General features: G+C 43.8%; 3 protein-coding genes across 3 annotated transcripts; all 3 read right to left on the reverse strand.

Annotated features, from left to right (window-relative positions):
* Positions 1-354: 354 nt before the first annotated feature.
* LOC124671696 lies at positions 355-11,565 on the reverse strand. Its single transcript, XM_047208038.1, has 9 exons — positions 11,269-11,565; positions 9,916-11,140; positions 4,853-4,908; positions 3,887-4,453; positions 2,113-3,558; positions 1,701-2,028; positions 1,112-1,367; positions 576-792; positions 355-480 (listed from the first exon to the last, which is right to left on the reverse strand). The coding sequence occupies exons 1-9, from the start codon at positions 11,563-11,565 to the stop codon at positions 454-456; spliced, it is 4,419 nt and encodes a 1,472-aa protein (XP_047063994.1). The 3' UTR covers positions 355-453.
* A 5,240-nt stretch (positions 11,566-16,805) lies between these two features.
* Positions 16,806-19,492, reverse strand: LOC124671697 (probable helicase MAGATAMA 3). Its single transcript, XM_047208039.1, has 5 exons — positions 18,458-19,492; positions 18,034-18,361; positions 17,427-17,682; positions 16,919-17,135; positions 16,806-16,829 (listed from the first exon to the last, which is right to left on the reverse strand). Exons 1-5 carry the CDS (start codon positions 19,490-19,492, stop codon positions 16,806-16,808), a joined length of 1,860 nt encoding a protein of 619 aa, XP_047063995.1.
* Positions 19,299-22,226, reverse strand: LOC124671698. Its single transcript, XM_047208040.1, has 4 exons — positions 22,026-22,226; positions 20,122-20,748; positions 19,681-19,861; positions 19,299-19,565 (listed from the first exon to the last, which is right to left on the reverse strand). Exons 1-4 carry the CDS (start codon positions 22,224-22,226, stop codon positions 19,525-19,527), a joined length of 1,050 nt encoding a protein of 349 aa, XP_047063996.1. The 3' UTR covers positions 19,299-19,524.
* Positions 22,227-24,209: the final 1,983 nt, after the last annotated feature.

The raw sequence follows: 24,209 nt of genomic DNA on the forward strand, positions 1-24,209 counted from the left end.
TGATCGCGCACCAGCGTATACTCCGACCTCCACGACCCGCTCTATATATAGCTTATGCTGCTTATCCTAAAATAATGAGGTGCACATGTCTAATGAATAACTATCTTGCTGCAAGGCAAGAAAATGCTTTGACAGTTCAAAAAAAGAGAATGAGAAGCCGTTTCGCGCCACAACCAACAATCCAGCTTCATGGCAAATGCATCCAGAGAACGGCACTCTAAAATAAGATAGACGATCTATGACAATCAGTCTGGTGCTACAATGGTAAACGAACACAGCTGAGCTAGTGAGCTTCAGCAATCAGAGTGCATCAAGCTTAGGTTCAACAAAATGTAGGGAAACTGACTGACACTCGCCGCGCCATACTAATGCAGATGGAACGTTTCTTTAGACTGACACGGTGACAAAATACATCATGCAATCAATGCATACTATTTGGGGGCTCCTGACATCTCACCAACGGTTTCCAGGCGTTGAGTTCTGCATATAAAACACAAACAGCATTAGTTCACAGTTTCACACTTGCTAGGACGATATGACCATATGACAGTGGTTTGAGAAGGCTTTTGGCATACCTGAAACCTTGGCCTGCTTATATGCAGCGAGTCCATCTTCACTAAATTCTCAGCATCGTCAAGCTCAACGACAGCCTTGATTACTGCATTTGACAGATCTTTGTCTTCGCTAGCGTCAAAATAGCAACCTCGATGGTGGGCATCTGTGACTATCTTCTGCCAAACAGACCTGCTGTTGGACAAAGTCGTCCCATTTCCTACTATCCATAAACAGTGCCTGACAACAACCAACAATTCAGTTATTCCTTTTGATGATATTTAAAGACTCCTTCTGATGACATTTCAAAGACGTTTTAAATTTCATTCAAACTATGTTGTTTTCAACCAACAGTTACTCTAACAAAATAGAAGTTTCATGACATAAATTGATACTGTCAAATTCATAATTTCAAATCCTTCTCATAATTACAGTTTCGAACTTAATACCATATTTAAAAGAAATTAATTGATAAAAGTTAAATTTGGAAGACTGCAAGAAGTATTTTTTTTATTGGGTTTTCCCTTCTCCCCAGAAACCAAGCAACAAAAAAACGTACTTAGCCCTTGTAAGAGCTACATTGGTCCTCTGCATGTTTGTGAGAAATCCAACAGAACCAGCTTTGTTGCTCCTCACTGTTGATATGATAATAATATCTTCCTCGGCACCTTGGAAACCATCCACAGATTTCACTTTCACAGAGAAACCATCATACTTATTGTAGGATTTCCCGAGTTTTTCATGGATTGCTCTAACTTGAGCATTATATGGGGACACAACACCAACAGAGATCTTGATTCCTGTAGAGACTGACTCTGCAATAAGAGAAAAGGAGAAGAAATATTTTACATGGAGTGAGACAAGGTCAAGCTCCTAGTGGTTCAGATTGTATGAAAATTCAGTGACACATTTTCTATTCTGCAACAATTTTCTTTCTGTATCTACATCATTTATGAATGTAAATTCGTACTAACTTATCTCTCTTGTTACCAACGAATCAATAACATGAACAGCATGGTCATTTCCCTAGTAATCTATTGGTTTCATGACTTTCTTAATCCCTGTGACAAATCAAAACAATACCTTTTATGTGTTTCAATGGAGGGTATTTAAAAAAATACAGCTAAAGAGGTAATAATGATGGTTACCTTTGCACAACCTCTGCACTATCCGTGAAACTGCAGCAGCTTCAATTGTGTTTTTCAGGCTACGCCCATGCATCTCAGTTGTTTCATGTCCTCCATCTACATTTATGAATGAGTATGACCCAAAGATTTTGCTTGCTAAGAACCTCCTTTCATAGCTCTTACTAGTGACATTTGGACCGTCAGATATCTTGCCATCGTAAAATGTGACAACTGGAAATTTGCTTATTTTTGGATGCATCCTGTATTGCACATTGAGAAGGTGCTTACTATAGCCCAGCATACTTAGCCTCTCAAAAACACTTTGCCCGAAGTTAGCATTGTCAGATATCTACAGAATCACATTACACATCAGTACATTGCTTCCAAAAGGAAAAAACTAAAAGAAAAAAAGAGTAGTCAAAATATAGCTTACTTTGCTTTTCACCAGAGCAGGTAACTGATATTCGTCTCCAATAAAAACAGCCTGCTTTATGCCAGGCAGCTGCAAAGGAATTAACGTCTCACACTCTTTGAGCTGTGCAGCTTCATCGACAATCAGCAACTCTAGAAGATTTGACTTTTCAGGCTTCTTTAGTAATTGGCCAATATCAGTAGTAGATCTATCCATCGGCACACCGTACAACCTGAAAGAGCTGGAAACTGTACAGAGAATGCATTTTGTTCTCTGCAGCAGATACAGCTGAATTTGCTTCCCGCTGTAATAATTTGGAAGCTCAAAGTTTTTGTGAAGATATCTTAGCTCTTGAACACACAGGGATCTGGCCAGCTTGAACTTCGATTTCTTGCATGTATTAGTCCGCACACAGGCTAGCTTCTCAGGCCAGGAAAGAGGTTTACAATCCTCGTCTACCTTGCCCTCGAGAAGTTTATCTGACCATATATCATCACTATCCCAGTAACAATTTATCAAATCGTGCAGGATTTCTATCAATTCAAGCACTTCCAGCATACACTGAAAGCTCTGTCCTGTTTCTGAATTTCTTGGATGATCGGTGTACAGTATCTCAATGCAACAACACAAATCCTTTGATAGTTTGGTGTAGCTATCTTTCAAATAATCCTTGAACGGCAGTATTCTGAATGCTTCCATCATAGCTTCAGAATCATATAATCCTTCTTTATGGCACTCTTCTTCCTCGTCTTCAGGCCTGTTATGTATTGTCTTGCGGAACACTGAGAGAGGTGCTACCAGATGATCTTTGGAGTTGGGATTGGAACGTAAAGGATAACGTGGGGGCAAAGATTTCCTGTCCTTGCACCGGAGGGGTTTGTCCCCATCCTTTTCAGATATTTCTTTTTCCCTCTTCATTTCCTCAATAATTTTTTCAATGTGCAATTTGTACTTGGTAACAGGATTCTCAAGAAGATCTATCACTGAGCACAAGCAATGCCTCCAACCAGTATGTGGTACGAAACATGGCAACAACCGCTCTGCACGCGTGTCAAGGAAAACCATGGAAAGATCATGACGATCATCTATTTTCATCCTCTCTTTATTTCCAAACAGGACAATATCATTCAGAAAGCAGAGGCTGCCATCTGATGACTCTCCAACAAGCCTGACAATTCGAGATGCAACTTCCAGTACGGCAGTATTGGTTGGTGCACAGGTAAGTGTCTTTACTCCCTTGATGAGCATTGCCCACAGGATAGTACTAATGGTTTTTGTTTTACCTGTCCCAGGGGGACCCCATATAAGTTTTAGGGAAGGCGAATGGTTCTCAATTGCTGAGACACAGTCTGTTACTGCATTCAGCTGTGAATCATTTAGGTTGAACTTCTCAAGGCCAAGACCATGAATTGATCTATGAGTGAAGCATTGAGATATCGGGGAGCCTGACGAGCTAGCATCCAATACCTTCAAGGGGAATGCGCAAGTAAATCAATTATGGAGAGCAATATGCATAAAAAGGGAGAATTCAAGAGAACATAGAGGACTCATCTCATTCCACGGTGTGAAGGATATAATTAACATTACTAACAGATTCAATATGATGGAAAGAGGAAACATCAGCAAAATTAATGTTAATGCAGAGGAAATCTTTCATCGAGAGACACATGTTGCCAAAGCATAATAACTACGAAAGTACTAAAAAAAAATTGTGGGCTACGAAAGTACTAACTTCCACGTCCTGTATAATACATAAGAACCTGAACTTATTTTTTCATGTAAACAACAGGCATACCCTTCGCTTGTATTGCCACACCAGATCGACGACGCCAGTACTACTCTTGTTCTGGCGTTCCGCTTCCATACGAAGGCACTTCCATATACGGTTGTAAGTCTTCATATTTATGAGAAAAACAGCAAATGATGGCCTTGTAGGCATTTTTGTTTCTGGATCAACTTGAACAGGAATAGCAGATGAAAACCGAACAATACAACAGTTGTTTGGGAAGTCATCATCTTCTCTGCCTCCACATTTCAGAACTGAACCTAAAACATATGATGCCTTACTTTGTATCAAATCAGACACGTGCTGCGGTTTCCGCAAGGATACAACTATTATGTCCCCCTCCTTAGGATCATATGTATGCCTTGACTTCTGATCCTTTGATGGCTCGGAAACCTCAAAGCAGTATATTGATTTTTCATCATCAAGCTTTTCCACCCAGATTATTTGTATAAAGCTTGCCTGAGCATAGCCGTCCAATGATGAAAAGACATCAGCATGCACTTCTTCAATCAGAGGGCATATGAATGAGTTCAGATAAGTGCATAATGATGTGAAGGTATCTGGTATGCTCTTGACCTGCGATGAATGTCCACACAACTTGATTAGTTCCCATATGGAGTAAAATTTAAGTACTCTACTGTCAATGATCTGTGTGCGAAGAACAATGTAATGGACAGTTCGGCGCAGGTCCACTTGAGGATACAAACCATATGATATCTACACTATGCTGGCATGTGATAACTGTAGCATAATAAGTAAACATAACTTTTGTTAAGAAATCATGATTCAGCACTGGACTAACATACTATGTGCACAAAGATGTTGAAATGAGCAAACATACTAAGTGCACAACGAATATACTGGATACCGTACCTAAGTTACCGCTGCGGAGATTTTACCCAAAAAAATGCGACTCGATTGAGAGCTCTTTCTTATTTAATAATGGGGCTTTCTCCTTGGCAAAACAACGAGCACCAGGCATACAAGCTCCAGGTACCGCCCACAAGGCACAGCCGAGTTGATGATAGATGCTGGTGGGCGAAGCCGCGAAGGTGGAACAAATATACTTGGACTCCCGGAGGGATGAGAGGCTTCGACGGGTGAGGGTCACTCCTGTGCGGGCAGGCTAGCACCGCAGCCTCCATTGGAGGAGCTCGTCTCGTATCTCCCTCGGGAACGACGGAACACAGAACAGAAGGGAGAGCGTTGAATGGGCCTTGACGAGCGGCTAGAGAGCCTAGATGGGCATTACCCACAACTTGGGCCAAACAAGCCAGATCCCATGGACTCTTTTACTGCAATATAATATTGGGCTTTTGTCCAACAAGGACACTATTCTGTTCCCTTCCCCTAGAAAACCAGTATTCCCGTAAAAAAACAGTATTCTGCATTTCTGTTCTCTAACAATCTTGGTTTTTTTAGCGAAAATTTCACCGATTTATTAATCATTACAAGCAGACCCAAAAGTAATGAAATTACAAGTACGTCTTTAGATCACCTAGCGACGACTACAAACACTGACACGAGCCAAAGGCCCGCCGCCGTCCTCGCCCATCCATCACCGGAGTCAGACAAAGCTTGTCGTAGTAGAGCTTGTTTTTCCAACTGGGACTTACTCCCTTTTCCATTATAAGCATAACGGAAATACAGATGTTCAAAGCTGATAACAAAACCTGAACAAAAGGAGTAACAAAGGAACTAGGGGATATGCCCAGCAAAGGAAACTACATGGTAGGAAAACCCGCTGCTTGATCTCGGCATCGAAAATCAAGCTACGGGGCAAAAAACCTACCCTAACCTACACAGTTCAGATCTTTGCCACATCATTCCAGCAAATAGCCAACCAAAAGCAACATCCATAGCGAGAGTTCAACTACGAGCAAGACTCCACAAGCAACAAACATGAGGAATTCACTCTCCGCCATTGGTTATCATCGCAGCCCCTGTCTTCCGGAGGAAGTCCCCGGAGCCATCGAAGACTCCTTGGAGTGAAGCGCGGACGCCCGCTGGAGCATCCGATCCGCTCCCATCTTGATTCTTCCTCCATCTTCGCGCCCAAACGGACACTGCTCGAGTAATGTAACAAGGAACAAATCATAGCAATAGTAACCAAAGGAGAACGGACAATAGCTTTCTCAAAGGTTATTTTGTTTCTTATATTCCAAATCCCCCAGCAAATAGCAGCTAGAAGCAACATATGAAATCTTCTTCCTCGAGGATAAAAACGATAGAACCAAGCCACACTCTGCCATAAAGAAGAAGGACACAAAGATGTTCCCAAAATTCCACCCAGGTTGCCCCAAATCACTTTAGCATTGGAGCATTCAAAGAAAAGATGAGTCATTGTTTCTTCCTGTTGACAAAAAGAACAGAGAGGCGAACCACCCCATTTACGCTTTTTAAGATTGTCTCTAGTTAAAATAGCATTTTGGAAAAGTTGCCATAAGAAAATCTTGATTTTCAAAGGAACCTTTGCTTTCCAAATCCACTTATTATGGGATCCAGCCAGGTTTTTTTCTAAATGTTGATACATCGATTTGGTGGAGAAACAACCATTAGCATTCAAACTCCAGGTAACAGTATCCGAATCCAAGGAGCTAGGATGACTCATAGCACGGTGTTTAATATGCTCCCACTGAGATATCATGTCAGGCAACATTCTTCTCCGGAAAGGAATCACCAAATTACAATTCATGGTTCTCTCGAAAGTCCAATCTTGCCCTTGGCAAATGTCAAAAAGGGCTGGGAAGGATTCACATAGAGGAATATCATCAAGCCAGGGATCCTTCCAAAACCTCACTAGGTTGCCTTTTCGTAACAAAACTTTTCTCCCAGCAAAATAGAAGTCTTTTACTTTCATCAGATTTTTCCATCCAGGGGAATCATGCGCTCTCTGTTTAACGGAAGCGACCGATTTATTTCTAAGGTATTTAGCTTTAACGATAGTTTGCCACAACCCATTTTGTGTCTCTAATTTCCACCACCACTTACATAAGAGACTAATATTTTGCTTCCGAAGGTCCTTGACCCCCAAACCCCCTTTCTTTTTAGATCGACAAACTCTTGTCCATTTAACCAAATGGTATTTTCTTTTTTTCTTCTTACCAGCCCAAAAGAAACTTCTCCTATGTTTGTCAATTTTTTCCACAAATGTCTTGTTCATCAAGAACATCGACATATAAAAATACGGAATACCGGAAAGACTAGAATCCAAAAGAACCAAACGTCCTCCAGAGGTTGCCGAGTCACCCACCCAGGAATCGAGCTTTTTGAGCATCTTAGCATCTACGAAATCCCAATCAATACTTTTCAAATTGGCGAAGGTAACAGGCATGCCCAGATATTTCATGGGCAGTTGCCCCACTTGACAATTGAACAGATCAGAATAAAATTTTGTTGTATCATTATCCGCATTAATAGAAAAGATTTCGCTTTTCATGAAGTTAATTTTTAAACCCGACATGAGCTCAAACATGTAAAGCAACAACTTAAGATTCATAGCTTTATCAGGATCATGCGACAGACAAAGAACTGTGTCATCCGCATATTGAAGAATAGCAATACCACTCTCCACAAGGTCAGGAGCCAGACCACTGATCAGCCCATTTTGTTGTGCTTGCAAAACCATTTTCGTTAAAGATTCTCCAACCATATTGAACAAAAAAGGAGCCATGGGGTCGCCTTGGCGCACCCCTTTTGCACTCTGAAAATAGGGACCCGTCTCATTATTAATTTTCACACATACTGTTCCATTATGTAAAGATTGCCTAATCCAAGAACACCACATGGGGCAGAAACCTCTCAACTCATGACAACTCAAGAGGAAATCCCAATTAACCTTGTCGTAGGCTTTTTCGAAATCGATTTTCAAAATGATACCCACTTGTTTTTTAACATGCACATGATGCATAATTTCATGCAGCGAAAATACACCATCCATAAGGTGTCTATTTTTAATAAAAGCATTCTGCTGAACACTAAAGAGCTTGTTTGCATAAGGTTCAAGACGGATCGTCAAAGTTTTCGTAATCAACTTATAAATGCAACGGAGAAGACAAATGGGCCTAAATTGCTGAATTTTATTAGCATCAGCCATTTTTGGTAACAAAGTTATCACCCCATAGTTCAAACGTTGCAGATCCAACGTTCCATTATAGAAACTGAAAAATAAATTCATGATGTCACCTTTTACTATTTCCCAGCAATGCTGGTAGAATTCACTAGGAATATCATCCGGACCCGGAGCACGATTAGTTTCCATAGAGAAAAGAGCTTTTTTAATCTCCTCCACAGTAAAGGGTCTGGTAAGATCCGCATTATCCGCAACATTTAAGGTTTCATCCTCGGTCCACAAGGTAGGAGATAAATTGAACATATTTCCAGGGGCTGGGCCAAACAACTTTTTGTAATAATCAGTGGCATGTGTTAACAAATCACCCGTGCCTTCCACAAGCACACCATTATCATCTAAGGAATGGACTGTATTTCTTCGTTTCCTTCCATTAGCAATTTTATGAAAATAGGATGTGTTTTGATCACCATGCAAAAGCCATCTGGCATGAGACCTTTGGTGCCAATATGATTCTTCCTCTGCATGAATATTATAAAGATCTACCATGATTTGAGTCTTTGTTACAACCTCCTCAGGAGTCAACTCTCTTTTCTCCTCCTCTTGTTCTAACGAATCGAGATTTATTTTTAGCTCAACCTTTCTCTTTTTAACATGACCAAATAAATTGGACCCCCAGCCTTTGAAGTACCTTTTAACACGTTTGAGCTTGATATTTAACACATCAATAGGATCCGAATTGCTAACAGGTTGTTTCCAAATATCCGCAACCTTCAACAGGAAATCGTCATTGTTCAACCAATTGTTATCAAACTTAAAACATCTTTTCTTAGAAAGAACTATATTATCTCCAGTATCCAAAATCAGGGGATTGTGATCAGATTGGTCTCTCACCAATCTTTTTACAGTGACTAAGGGAAAAAGCAATTCCCAATCAGGAGACATAAGAATTCTATCAAGTTTTTCAAGAGTAGGATTCCTCTGCTTATTGGACCAAGTGTACAACCCACCCAACATGTGAATTTCTCTAAGACACAGGGTGTGAATAATGGAATTAAACGTACTAGACGAATGAGGTAAAGCACAAGGTTTATTTTTTTCCGTGATATCCCGTAGAATATTAAAGTCTCCACCCACAAAATAAGGACAATCAACAGCATGACAAAAAAGAGAAAGCTCAGAGAGGAACTCATCTTTTCTATTTTCATGTGCAGGGCCATATACCACAATAGCAGCCCAACGACATTTTTTGATTTTATCCCACAAATTCATCAACACCATAAAACTGCCCAATTTGACCGACTGAACCTCAAGCACATCATGCCTCGCACCGCAGAGAATGCCACCAGATTTACCAACCGAGGGAATCCACTTCCAAAAAAAATTGTTGCCAGGATCAATTCTCCTAAAAAAACTTGGTTTATATTCTTTTTTCATGGTTTCTTGCAACCCAATAAAATCCAGCTTGTTATCAACCATAAAATCCATGAGACAGGAAGAGAAACCTTTCTTACCTGCCCCCCTAATATTCCAAATACCAGCAATCATTTAAATCTATCAGGATTTTTCTTGGACCGAATAGGTCTGCCAGGGAGCGGGGCAGAAATATCGTCCTTAACATGATTCGTAGTCATAGGTCGAGACAAGGTTATCGGTTTTCTAGAATTTTTTCTTCTAGACTTTCTGGAACTAACCGCCGTAAAGGGTTCGTCAAACTCGTCAGAGTCCAACCACATAAGACTTAAAGGAGTTTGTCTACCATGATCATGATGCACAACAAAAGAAGAAGAAGAGATGTTGTCATTTTTATTAGACAGATTACACCTAGCTTTCTCTAGTTCCCTTACAACATCAATTTTCTCAAAGTTATCTGAAGGGATATCTATTCCCATCAAGGCAGCTCTTTCCATGATTTCATTATTAGAAAGAACATCAAAAGAGTTAAAAGAAGGTAAAGAAGAGGAGGTACCTTCCAGGTTCCTTTTCTTGGACAAAGTTGCAGCTTGTTCCACCACCGAACCCATTTTGCCTATGGGATCACGAAGGTTGTCCCTCATATCACCCACCGGAGGCACCATTTTCTCTACAGGAGGCAAATCTTCTTTTTCGGCAGATGTCGGTGAAGGAGACTGAACAAAATAAGCAGCATTTTCTTCTCCCCCAATCGCTTCATTCATCCCAACTTCAGTAACCACAGGAGCTGCCGGCCATGTTGGTCCCATCACAGCCGCAACATAGCTCGGTATCAATTGCTTGCCAGGTCTTCCATTATCAGGGGAAATACTTTCTTTTTCCACCACTGGAGTAACAGGTGCCATAGTATTGACAAGCCTTTTCTCCGCAATTTCCTCAACAGCTATGCTAGTATCCACACCCGTATTAACTACCACAGGTTCCTCCTTGTCCATCTTAGCATGTTTATCCCTATTTTCTCTAGCAATAGAGTCAATAAGGAGTTCAGAATCATATTCGCTTTCTTCCTCAGATTCATGCTCTGAAACCGTCTCAAGAACATGTCCACGTGTTCTCCCATAACCAGTACCAACAGATTGATCAGTAGAAGCATACCCATCAGCAGAGGCATCAGACATAGCAGAATAATTCTCTGTCCTGGCACGTTTAGGGGACGGTGGTGTGTAAGTATTAGTCACAGTCACAACATTTCTCACAACAGGAGGCCCTTTAAACACAACAGACTCAATTTCATAGGAGAAGATATAAAAAAAATCTCCCAACACACCCTCAGCAGAATCAGGAAGGTTATCAATGTCTCTGCACCCCAACAGGATTCTACAAAAGTCAGGTTTGTGTAAAGTGGCTTGGTCCACCTCAAGTGTAACCCCCACCAAAGAACCAGCATAAGCAACATGTTTATCATTGCGCTTCTCAAGGGGAATGTTTCTAACACGTACCCAGGCTTTATGCAACATCCCAGAGGTACCAACAGCCGCAGACCAAGGAGACAAATTCAGCATTGCATCAAAGGTTTTCATTTGCATACGATTACCATAGAATAAGGCTTTATCAACCTCTTTTGCACTAGGGAACCTCATAGTATACTGAGTAGAATTTATAGGACGAGCAGTACACCTCCAACCTGACCCTAGATACTCAGTGAACTCTTTCTCAAGGTCCCTGGATGACGGGTTACCTTCTAGCACAGTTATCAACAAACAGGAGGCACGATCTTTAGTCTGTTTAGCCAAGGAGGAATCAGGAATGTAAAAAAAACCTTGTCCAGGTGACTGAAATCCACACATGGAAGCCACACATTCCCAGGGTAAAGAGGTTTGGCATATCTGATTAATATGGCCTAATTTACCACACCTTTCACATCTAATTGTAGGACAACGAGCAGTAAAATGTGCCATACTCCCACAGTTGAGACATGAAGCATCACCAGGGATAGGAGTTTTCCCTGTACGCTGCTGCAGCTGTTGTTGAGGCGCCATCCTAGCGCCGCCTCCCTGGACGGCCACCGCCTTGTCCTTCCCGGCGCCTTGCCCAGCCGCCGCTGCAACAGCAGCTTCCCAGCGCTCGCTGCTCGCGCCCGCACTCGAGCCGCCACCGCCCGCACCTTCCTCCCGCTGCCACACCAGGTTCCTGGCGCCACCACCATCACGATTGGTGGCGAAGTGGCGGCCACCAGCACCACCACCCCCGCCTCCGCCCCGACGCCCACCACCTCCACCGGCGTTGTACCGACCACCTCGATCCCCCATCGCCGTCGACGAGAAACCAGCGGAAGGTGGGGGTACGCGTGAAGGGGAAACCACCCGGGCAAACGATCTAGGATCACCGCCGATTTTACCCGGCCACCAGCCAAAGGAATCCGGAGATGGGGGAGAAGCGGAAACCCTAGGTCTGGACCAGAGATGAGATAGAATGGAGGAGAGATCGAAGGAGATCCGAGGTATTTCACCTGTGCTCACCTCGGCGCCATGGCGGCCCGTTGCTGTAGCAGGTGGGCTTGTTGGGCTTGCACTTGGACCAACTGGACCTCCATGAATTCCTGGAGTCGTCCCTCGTCCACCTGGAACCGGTGGGACCCGGTGGGCGATTGGGTGATCGATCGCCGGCGAGCAGGCATGCGCATCGGTGGGGGGAGTCGCCGGCGCGCCCCGAATTTTCGCGACGTGCGCCGGGAATTCCACACCGCTCCCCTCCGCCACCACCTCCCCAGCGAGGAGGCACCTCGCGTCGATGACGAGGCCCCCCGCATCGAAGAGCACCAACCGCGCAACATCCTGACGCAGAAGAATCTCCGCGCAACATCGTAGTAGAGCTTGTTGTAGTAAACAAACGGGAAATTGTTGTGCTAAGGCCCCAAAAGACCAGCGCACCAGAGCAGCAAACGTCGCCAAAAATAACAATCATAGATCGGAAGAGACTGACCTAAAACCACATAAAGGAACACGAAAAACGATCGTATCCCATGAGTCAAGCACCCTCCGCCGGTGCAAGAGGCACCACCAGAGCGTGGATAGAGCGGGGAGGACCTTATTCTGGCTTCGGGATGTAGCTGCCACCTCATCATCCCGAAGAAGACACTGAAAACAACCTAACAAGGAATGAAAACCCTCCGCCGGCGAGAGGCCCTGGTCCGCCACACCTCCAAGGCCCCAAGGCCACCGGAGGCGGACGGACCAACGGCTTCGCCGGCAAGGGAACGAAACCCTAGATGTGTTTTCCTGGCCGCCTTTCTATCACCTAGGGTCCTCCCGAGTCCGTCACTTGTGGAGCTTGGTTGGGTAAACTCCTCCCGAGTCCGTCAGGATCTGTTAGTGGCGTGAGGGCTAGGTGGTGGTAGTGCGTGAGCACATGACGTCCTCTAACAATCTTGTTGATCTCTAGTACAACAAGTAAAGATTTCTCAAATTCTAGAACTCCTTTTTACAGAACTTTAGAATGTTGCCAAACTTTATATGGTTCATCTAAGAATGCACAAAGATACAGAGATTCAGAGTTTTATGTTTTTCACTACTTTCGTTTGAGGCAACGTTTACAGAAAATGAATTACATCAGTTCAGCTAACACCAGCAGATGATGGCTTAAAAAATAAATTGTGGGACCATTGTTGGAATTCAAAACATACAAAAGAAGAATGGAAGAATTGCAGCTAACATTCGTTTGCTCGAAAGCAAACAAGGTGAGATCTCAAAGACTTGTGGTGCGTCACCTGCTCCCTGAGGAGGTTCTTGTTGAAGATATCCTGGACGGACCAAGAGAGTATCTTGTGCTCGAGGTAGCCAAGAGAAAACCTGTTGACCGTCCTGTCGTCCTTCTTCAGCGCAGCCCAGTAGCTGAGCACGGACTCCCTCTTCCTCTTCCTCTCCGACTCCATCTCGGCCTCCATGTCCTCTGCGCGGGACTCATCGTCGCTGTCGCTCATGGTGCTCTACTGCTCTCCTCTGCTCGGAACCTTGGTAGCTACGACTAGGAGAACCACCGGTTCATGTGTAGGCCATGGCGCTCCCTCCTCCTCGAACCCTTCCTATCAACCTCTATGTTGCTAGTGATATGTAGTGGCAGACAGAACAATCTCGCAGACGCCTGTAAGAGCGCTGCTATACATACGATAAACTGTGTACGATACTCGTCTGATCTTGCGTGGCTGCGACCTTCCTTGGGCGATGCAATTGGAACGTGGATTTGGGCTGGCTGGAATGGGCTGGGACTTGGAAATGGAACCGGACAAGTCTCCTGTTCTGGTATGCCCACGTACTCTATTTTACTTTAGGCCATCTCAAGCGCGGATCGACTCAAATCGATGATCCAAACAGTTTATTTTTATTGTTTGGGTCGGCTTGTGGACTGGATATGTCGCGCGGTTCGATCGGTTCAGACATCACGGGCAGTGGGGCGACCCATTCGGTCCGGAGCTGGCTAAATCATCTTGCATTTCATTTCTCCATTGTTGCATACATATTGGCAGATTTGCTTGAAGCAAATAGAAACTTAATAAAAACATAATAAAACATAGTAGAAATTACATCGTCTTCGACGCCTTGGCGTCCCTAGTCGTCCTCATCGGAGTGGTAGTGGCGGCGGCACATGGTCTCGTCAAAGACCTTGACGCTGAAGTCGTCGTCGTCATACTTGAAAACAACGAAGTGCCTGACATCGATGGCATGCGAGCGGGCGAAGCGCCTCAAGCGGATATGGATGAACATCTGCCCCGCGCCGTCGAACATGACCTCCGCGGGCCACAGGTCGGTCGCGCCGCAGACACGCGCAGGAGGACATGGTGGGGCTCTTGCCCGTCGACGATCGAGGTGAACCTCTGGGGCAGGCGCAACCTGTCCTAGCTCATGCCCTAGTGGACGGTCACGCCAAACTCAAAGCCGGAGAGGTCGATGGCGACCGGCTCGGGCGACGATGGTGGCGACATCAACGCTGGTGGCTGACTCTAGCCTCTCCCGCTACCTCTTCCTCGTCGGCCTCGGCTGCGGCTCTCCCACGGCCACGACCATAGACACGGGAGGATACGCTCGTTGTCCGCGCTGATGCATCGGTTTCCCAAATTTGGGGCGCGGATGGGTCGTGGCGGACGGGTCGGTCCGTTTGCGTCGCCCCGCTGGAGCGTGCGCAGGTTGTTCGTCCATCCGCGCGGACCGAGACGGACAGGCCAGGACCGGATGGGTCGGCCCGCGAGGACGGCGAGGAGGTTCGTGTCGTTGATGTAGTCCTCGGCGAAACCTACACATCCACGTCTCACACCAACCGAGTATATGTATTGTTCTATCTACCATAGGGCGATAGTCCGGCTGATGGCCTAATCGGCGGCATACTGGCCGATCGGCAGTTGTATGGCCGACCGAGCCGCATGTTTAAATTCTTTTGAAATCACGTAATATGCGTGTAATTTAAATAAAACCATATTATTTAAAAATCATCGCGATTTTCTAGCTCTACATAAAATTCGGAGATGGGAGCTCGAGGCAAACGGCAGTTTGGCAGAGGAGAGTGATACCTATTACGTCTTACAAAAATACATCAAAACTTGTGGAAAACTTCAATAGAAATCACAGATTATATTGCAGATAACTTGTTACGCACTGATTTGCAGATCGGCAAGAAATAGATCATCTTGAAGAATATGGGGAACCGATTTGTTTTGGATGAGCATAAGGGCCTGGAGTCGTGGGCTTGGGTTTTTTATTTGGGCTGCGTAAGGGATATTTGGACACGGGTCAGTAATTAGCATCGTGTTAGCCTGAAAAAAATGTCGTCGAGGAAGTATCGTACAGAAGTCGTATGCAAAACGTCGTGTGTGAAGCAATTCCGCGCCTGTAATGCTAGTAGCTCATGAGGCCATTGAGCGTGTTTAAGTTGCGCTGGGTCGTTGGAATTCTCGAGATGAAGTAAATGCGGGCTAGGAGCGTGCATGACAGGCGATTAGCAAAAGTAGCGAATCGAACGCAGGATTTCCCGGATATGGCGGGATACTGGGACGTTACACCAAATGCCAGATTTGCCAGGACTGGCACGATCCTGTTCCAATGTGCATACGAGGATGCTTGCCAGTAACAAGAGAGATTGAACGCTTCTATTTTTCTTTTTTTTTCTACTACGTGAGAGCGAAACTAACCAAGCCAGCACATGCCCAAAAGCGTCAACCACCACATACAACGGAAAGGGTTAACCCGAATGTATTGCTAATAGGATGATCTACAAATCATAGCCCGGCTGAAATAGTACTAGCACAGCACTACTGTGCCATTTTCAAGTATCAGCATCCATGTTCAAAAGCATTTTGGCTACAGTTTGGACATCCAAACTGAAAACAGCACTCCCAAACTAGGGCTAACCGGCTAACATAGATGACTCAAATCGGAACTGCAGAACCCTGTTGGCCGAAATAAAATTCGTATGGGCCATTTCCTACAACACAGCAGGGTTTAGCAAAGAGTAATTTTCACTTTTTACCTCCTAGTTTGGTATTTTTGACACCACTTACCCCATTTAACATAAATTCTCAATGGTTACCCCATTTAGTAAAACTTGTGCCACTTTATACCCCATCTAAAATTGTATGCTACGACCCCTTATGTTTCCTCTCATCGGCACTTGTCTTCGCCCTCGACATCCTCATGTCTTCTCTCACTTACATCATGACGACATCCCTTATCGACATCCTCGTCCGTCAGTGTGAATAACCCCACCATTTGGTGCTCCCGTCCATGGACAAAATACGCAAACTTGTTTGTGCGATGACCGATCTCAGTCACCGCCATTGCTTGTGTTGAAACAAACCACCGCAGCACCGTCCTGTTCTATGACACAGCTAAACGACACTAGTAGTCAGCTAGCTAACTAGAGCATGATTTGTAAGTTTGTAGTAGTCTACTGAAGTACCTTGTATAAAGTGTTGTACATCATTTCTAGTCAGGTGTCCTTCTTCTATACAGTTGAAGCACTTCTGAGCACCAGTTTTGCATAATCGCGCCACCCTCATGTACTCCCACCTCCGCAACCCGCAATATATCTATCTTACCACAGAATAATGAATTGCACGTATGTAATGAACAACTGAGAGTGATAGGGGTCATTTGACGCCACAACCACAATCTAGCATCATGACAAGTTTAAAACAGAACACGGTCTCAGAAAACAACATTGCAAAATAAGATGGATGGTCTGTGTCGATCAGTCTTGGTGGAATAATGGAAAACTAACACAACTAAGCTTGAGCAATCAGGGTGCCCCATGCTTAGGCTCAACAGAATGTAAGGCATCTCACGACACTCAGCGGCGCCATACTAATGCAGATGAAGTTTCTTCAGCAAATTAAGCCCCACGAGGAGAACATCATGCCAACAACGTGTACAGGGGGCTCCTGGCACTACTGACATCCCACTAACGATATTTAGGCCTTGAGTTCTGCATATAGAACACAAACAGCATGAGTTCACACTTGCTAGGATGATGTGACCATATGACAGCGGTTTTGAGAAGGCGCTTGGCAATACCTGAAACCTTGGCCTGCTAATATGCAGAGAGTCCATCTTCACTAAATTCTCGGCATCATCAAGCTCAATGACAGCGTTGTTTACAGCATTCGACAGATCTTTGTCTTCACAGGCATCAAAATAGCACCCTCTATCTTGTGCATCTTTCACTATCTTCTGCCAAACAGACTTGCTGTTCGACAAAGTCATCCCATTTCCAACTATCCATAAACAGTGTCTGACAACAACCAAAAAGATAAGTAAGACCTTCTGATGATTTTCTAAAGACGCCTATGTATTTCATTCAAACTTTCTTCTTTGCAACCAACCTACAGAATAATGTTTGTGAAATAAAAGTGATACCGTTGATTCATATTCTAAAACAAATTTCTCATAATTATAACTTCATATAGTTAACAGCCCGTTATAAAAAAAACTAACTATCAAAGGTTAATTAGGAACACCAACATTAAGGAATTTGCATTTCTTTCTCGCTTTTGAATGTACCCTGAGCAATAAGGAAACTTACTTAGCCCTTGTCAAAGCCACATTGGTCCTCTGCATGTTTGTAAGAAATCCAACAGAACCAGCCTTGTTGCTCCTCACTGTTGATATGATAATAATATCTTCCTCTGCACCTTGGAAACCATCCACAGATTTCACTTTCACGGAGAAACCATCATGCATATTGTAGGATTTCCCGATTTTTTCATGGATTGCTCTAACTTGAGCATTATATGGGGACACAACACCAACAGAGATCTTGATTCCTGTAGAAACTGACTCTGCAATAAGATAAAAGGAGAAGAAATATTTCATGCAGTGAGCCAATGTCAAGGATCTAGTGGTTCAGATTATTTGTACATTAGGGAACATCATACTTATTTCTACTTCCCTTCAAAATATTTGTCTTGTATGCAAACTTAGCTGACATTTCTCTCTTTAGTACACATTTCCCTTGCCCCTCTCTTCACCATTTACTACTGAAAACTAACTTATCTTTCATATTCCCAACACATTGATCCCATAAGGCCATAAATAGCATGCTCATTTCCCTCAAATAATGTACTCCAACCTCTTATGTTTTCTATTAAAAAATTGAGTACTTCAACTAAACAAATGATCTTGATGATTACCTTTGAACAACCTCTGCACTATCCGCGAAACTGCAGCAGCTTCAATTGTGTTTTTCAGGCTACGGCCGTGCTTCTCAGTTGTTTCATGTCCTCCCTCTACATTTATGAATGAGTACGACCCAAACACTTTGCTTGCTAAAAAACTCTTTTCGTAGCTTTTAGTAGTCACATTGGGACCATCAGATATCTTCCCATCGTAAAATGTAACAACTGGAAACCTGCTTATTTTCGGATGCATCCTGTATTGCACATTGAGAAGGTGCTTACCATAGCCCAGCATACTTAACCTCTCGAAAACACTTCGCCCAAACTTAGCATTGTCAGATATCTACAGAATCACATTAGATGTCAATATATTGGATGTCAATATATTGCTTGCAAAAGAAAAATTGAGCAACACGAATAGTCAATACATATAGCTTACTTTGCTTTTCACCAGAGCAGGTAACTGATATTCGTCTCCAATGAAAACAGCCTGCCTTATACCAGGCAGCTGCAAGGGAATTAAGGTCTCACACTCTTTGAGCTGTGCAGCCTCGTCGACAACCAGCAACTCCAGAGGATTTAAATTTTCAGGCTTCGTGACAAATCCGCGTTCAGAAATAGAGTTGTCCATGGGCACAGTGTACAACCTGAAAGAACTAGAAACTGTACAGAGAATACATTTCGCTCGCTGTAACAAATACAGTTGAATTGACCTCGTGCTGTAACAATCTGGAAGCTCCAAGTTTTTGCGAAGATATCTTAATTCTTGCACACATAGGGATCTGGCCAGCTTGAACTTGGATTTTTTGCATGTGTTAGTCCGCAGAAATGCTAGCTGCTGAGGCCAGGAAACAGGGTTACAGTCCTCTTCTATATTTCCCTCAAGAACTTCATCTGGCCAAATATCATCATTATCCGCATAACAACTTATCAAAGTATGGAGAATTTCGCTCAATTCAAGCACTTCCAGCATACACTGAAAGCTCTGTCCTGTTTCTGAACTTCTTGGATGATCACTGTACAGTATCTCGATGCAATTGCACAAATTCTCCGAAAGTTTCTTGTAACTACCTTTTAAATAATCCTTGAATGGTAGTACTCTGAATGCTTTCTTCATAGCTTCAGAATCATACCGTCCTTCCTTGTGGCAGTTTTCTTCGTTGTCTTCAGGCGTGTTGTGGATTGGCTTGCGGAACACTGAGTTAAGTGAAAGAAGATGATCTTTGGAGTTGCGGAACACCGAGAGAAGTACGACAAGACGATCGTCGCGCAGGAGGAGTCTGTCCCTATATTTCACTTCCTCAAGAATATACCCTATGTGCAGCTTATATTTGGTCACAGGATTCTCTAGAAGATCTATCAGTGCACATAAGCAATGCCTCCAACCAGTGTTTGGGACGTAACATGACAGCAAACGCTCTGCACGTGAGTCAAGGAATACCATGGAAAGATCATCACTATCATCTATCTTCATCCTATCTTTGTTTCCAAACAGGACAATGTCATTCAGAAAGCAGACGCTGCCATCTGAAGACTCTCCAACAAGCCTGACAATTCGAGATGCAACTTCCATTACGGCAGTATTGGTTGGTGCACAGGTAAGTGTCCTTAAGCCCTTGATGAGCATTGCCCACAGGATAGTGCTGATGGTTTTTGTTTTACCTGTCCCAGGGGGGCCCCAAATGAGTTTTAGGGAAGGTGAGTAGTTCTCCATTTCTGAGGCACAGTCTGCTACTGCGTTCAGCTGTGAATCATTTAGGTTAAACTTCTCAAGGCCAAGACCATCAATTGATCTACGAGCAAAACATTGAGATATCTGGGAGCACGAAGAGCTGTCCACTACCTTCAAGGCAAAATGAGCAAGTAAATCAGTTAACTAGAGTAATATATAAACATTACTGACATATTCAATGTGCTGGAAAGCAGAAACGTTAGCTGAAGTAATGTTAGTGCAGAGAAAATCTTGCATCGAGAGCTACAGGTTGCCAAAGCATAATGGGAGACAGCCTACGTCCTATATCATACATCTAAAGGTTGCTATCAGACATACTAAAGTATTAAAAAGGACATATAATTATTTATGCATGTAAACAGCTGGCATACCTTTGGCTTGTACTTCCACGCTAGATTGATGATACCAGTACTAGTCCTCCTGTTCGGATCACCTATTTCCATATGAAGGCAGTCCCATATACGGGTGAATGTCTTCATATTTATGAGGAACACAGCAAATGATGGCTCCATAGGTATTTTTGTTTCCGGATCTACTTCAACAGGAATAGCAGATGAAAACCGAACAATACAGCAATTGGGTGGGAAATCTCCATCTTCTTTGTCTTCACATTTTAGAACTGAACCTAAAACATACGATGCCTTATTTTGTTTCAAATCAGACACATGATGCGGTTTCTGCAAGGACATAACTATTATGTCCCCCTCTTTGGGGTCATATGTCTCCCTCGATTTCTGATCCTTTGATGGCTTAGAAACCTCAAAACAGAATATTGATTTCTCATCATCAAGCTTCTCCATCCAGACTATCTGTATATAGTTTGCCTGAGCATAACCGTCCAATGATGAGAAGAGATCAGCATGTACTTCTTCAATCAGAGGGCATTTGAACGAGTCCAGATAAGTGTGTAATGACGTGAAGGTATCCGGTATGCTCTTGACCTGCATGAATTTCCACACTACTTCATCAGTTCTCATTTCAAATAAAATTTGAGCAGACTATGACCAGTGTGAGAAGAACAACGCAATAGAGTTATGGACAGTTGGGGTGACGCACACTATAGGATACTGGAATGCAATGCAATAAGCGCAATATAATAAAACACATATAGATTTTAATAAATCAGGATTCAGCGCTGGACTAATATTAGAACAGACAAAAAAACCAAGCATGTTGAAATGAGAAAACAAAGTGCATAAATGTATATATTTGATAATGTACAAGTTACAGTACTACCATGGAGATTTTATCTAAAAAAAGTATGATTCGGTTTGAAAGATGTTTTATTCAAAGGGAGCGCTTTTCGGCTTGGCAAAACAACAAACACCTAGCATACAAGCTCCGGTTACCATCCATAAGGCGCGGCTGAGTAGAAAGTAGGTTATTGGGCAAAGGCGGACCAAATATATTTCGACAAGGTGAGCGACGAGAGCGGTCGACAGGCGGAGGGTCACTCCTGGGCGGGCAGGGTTGCAGAGCGGTCTCCATTGGAGGAGCTCGACTCACCATCTCGGAACACAAAACAGATGGGAGAGAGATGAATGGGCCTCGACAAGCGGCTAGAGAGCGGCATTACCCACAACTTGGCCCAAGCTGGCCTGTAGGCTGTAGCCCAGAGATTCTGGTGCCTTCATAGGGCTTTTATACAAAAGAGTATTTTAATCAACTACAACATTCTGCTCTAAATCGCTAGAAACAAATCCCCTAGAAAACCAGTTAGGAGTATATTATGTTGGGATAGAAATAATCTATATATCTTCCCTTCCGAAAAGATAAATTCCATAATGCTTTTTTCAGAGAATCTTATTCACCATCCAACTATAATGCAATTTTGTATAACCAGACTCTTTTACCACAAGTATTAGGCTGGCTCTAAAAAATCAGCTGTAATGCAATTTTGTACATAAAAAACATAAAACAGCTACATACTCAATAAGTGAGTATTCTTTTTTCTGCAGGAGAATTCCATAATAATATTCTTAGCTATACAAGCTTTATCTGCAGAGGTGGAGCTATGTACAAGTCATCAGGGGGCACCGCCACTGTTTATCTGCATGTAAAACTATATCTAAAAACTCACGAAGATGCGGTTACCCAAGATTCAAAGTTCAGGTTTTTTTTCACTGCATCCATTTGAGGTTTTATAAGATCGATCAAGCCCTAATGAACGAAACATGCGTGGAATCGTAGTGACAGAGTAGTTGGATGAATGCTAGTACAAGCAATGAAGCAAACAAGACGAGATCGAACTCAGGAGACACGAGCTGTACGTTACCTGCTGCCTGAGGAGGTCCCTGTTGAAGATATCCTGGACGGACCAAGAGAACATTTTTCTCTCCAGGGAGCCGAGATCGAACTTGCAGAGCTTCCGGTCATCCTTCACCACGGCACCCCAGTAGCTGAGCACGGACTCCCTCTTCCTCTTCGCCGCCTCCTCGGCCTCCCTCTTGGCCCCTGCTGCATCGCCGTCACTCATGGCGCTGCCGCTCTCCTCGCCTAGCTCGGACCGTTGCTAAGCTACGAGGAACAGGAGAACCAGCGGCGAATGCATTGTTGGCGCTGCCTGTTGAGCGTGTTTAAGTTGCGTTGAGCTGTTGGAGTTCCCGAGATGAAGTAAATGCGGGCTGCGAGCGTGCCCGACTCCGTGCGAGCTGTGTCCCTTCCCGATGGGTGTGCATCCGCCTCACCTCCAAAAGTAGCGAATCGAACGCAAGATTCTCCGGATATGGCGGGATGCATGCTAGCTGCGACGTTTCACTGTGCACGGGCTTGCAGACGCAAGATTTGCCACGACTTGCACGATCCTGTGCCAGTGTGCCTACCTTGGTACTACTACATGTTTGCCAGTGACATTGTGACAAGAGAGATGGGACGCTTTTATTTTTCTACGAGAGAGAAACTAACCAAGCCAGCACATACTCAAAAGCGCCACAGTACAACCGAAAGAGTTAAAACACCAGAATATATTGCTAAAGGAGTACTTAACACCAGAGTATGATGATATGCAAAACATAGGAGGAAATTGCATAGTGACTTTTTTTTACAAAAAAAGGTCCACTGATCTATTGATAAACATCCATAGTAGTACAAAGAACTCAAAACGTAATGAAGATTTAAATTTTGTGTTGTACAAGGTAGTACACTAATTCGTTGCAACGAACTATGTTCGCACATGAACACGTCACCGTGTACCCTCAATGCCGACCACGATGCGCGGCAGCATGCGCCGAGGGAGGCTCGCCGGAAGCGTGATACGCAAGACAATCCAGCGGGCTCTTTTGAGACCCGAAACCCCGCTCGCCCGGGAGGGACCCCGTCAGGGCTTGCGGCGGCTATGGGCTGCCCTAGGTCGGCCTAACCGCCCCTACGACCTCGTGGATTCGCAGCCTCCAATCCTGAAGAACAACGAAGAACGAGAAGAAAGATACGAGGGGAGAGAGATAAAAGTAGATGAACACGAAAAAGTAGTAGATGTGTTTGTTCGATTGGTGTTGGTTCAATCGACCGTCACCCCTCATTTATATAAAAGGCGGCTGGACTTTCCGTGCAAGATGGAGGATTGGATTCACGTCCAAAACCCTAAATTGGGTCCAATTCGAATGGTTTAGCCCGAACCTTACAAAACTGTTCGGTTTAAAACTTATATGTACCTTGCGGGCCTATTTTGACCTCACATCAAAATCTCGTAAACAACAAAGTTGTTCATCTCGAAAAAACGAAGAACTTTCATGTTGACCACTTTTCCATCCGACTTCATATTGACTGCTCAATTTAGGATGTAAGCAGACATATCAATTCCGACGTTTTCGTTTCAGCTCGGGATTTGCTCGCGCCTAACCTTAGACACATCTATGGTCGGGCGCCTCAGCTTAGTAATTCAGGTTTTGCCAGTATTTTCGCTCCACAAGTTGCATACTAACTCGGATCGCGATGATTCAAAAACCAAAGTTGCTTGTTTCGACGAGACGCACAACTCTCATTTATATCACTTCTTCATTTCAGGACATCTTAAAGGAGATATGGTGGAAGCCTTCACATATCGATCCTCGAGGTCACCTCTCACTGCTACCATAATCGGCTATCAAGCCATCATGGCACATCTTGGCATGGTGGACATGGTGTCTCCTCAGTGAGCAACAAAAACCCGTCAAGTAAATCTTTTCAATTGCGTCTCATCCATTTTCATATGTCACGGCGGGATTTTGTCCTTGATTAGTTATTGTCCCAAAACGAGTGTCAACACATGCCTTGCCCCATCTTTAGCTAAGGACGATGTCAACACTCCATCGGCCATTGGTACAAAGGGCGATAATTTTATATCGGCCATTTATGTTCAGATTGGCTGCCATTTTGACAAAACTTTCTTCAAATAATTTCCTTTGGGAACAACCACTTTATCGTGACGATTGATGGATATCAAAAATTCCTTCATGTACCATTGACGAACATTAAGGTTCAC

The sequence above is a fragment of the Lolium rigidum genome, chromosome 7 (genome assembly GCF_022539505.1).
Source record: "Lolium rigidum isolate FL_2022 chromosome 7, APGP_CSIRO_Lrig_0.1, whole genome shotgun sequence".
Lineage (NCBI taxonomy): Eukaryota > Viridiplantae > Streptophyta > Magnoliopsida > Poales > Poaceae > Lolium > Lolium rigidum.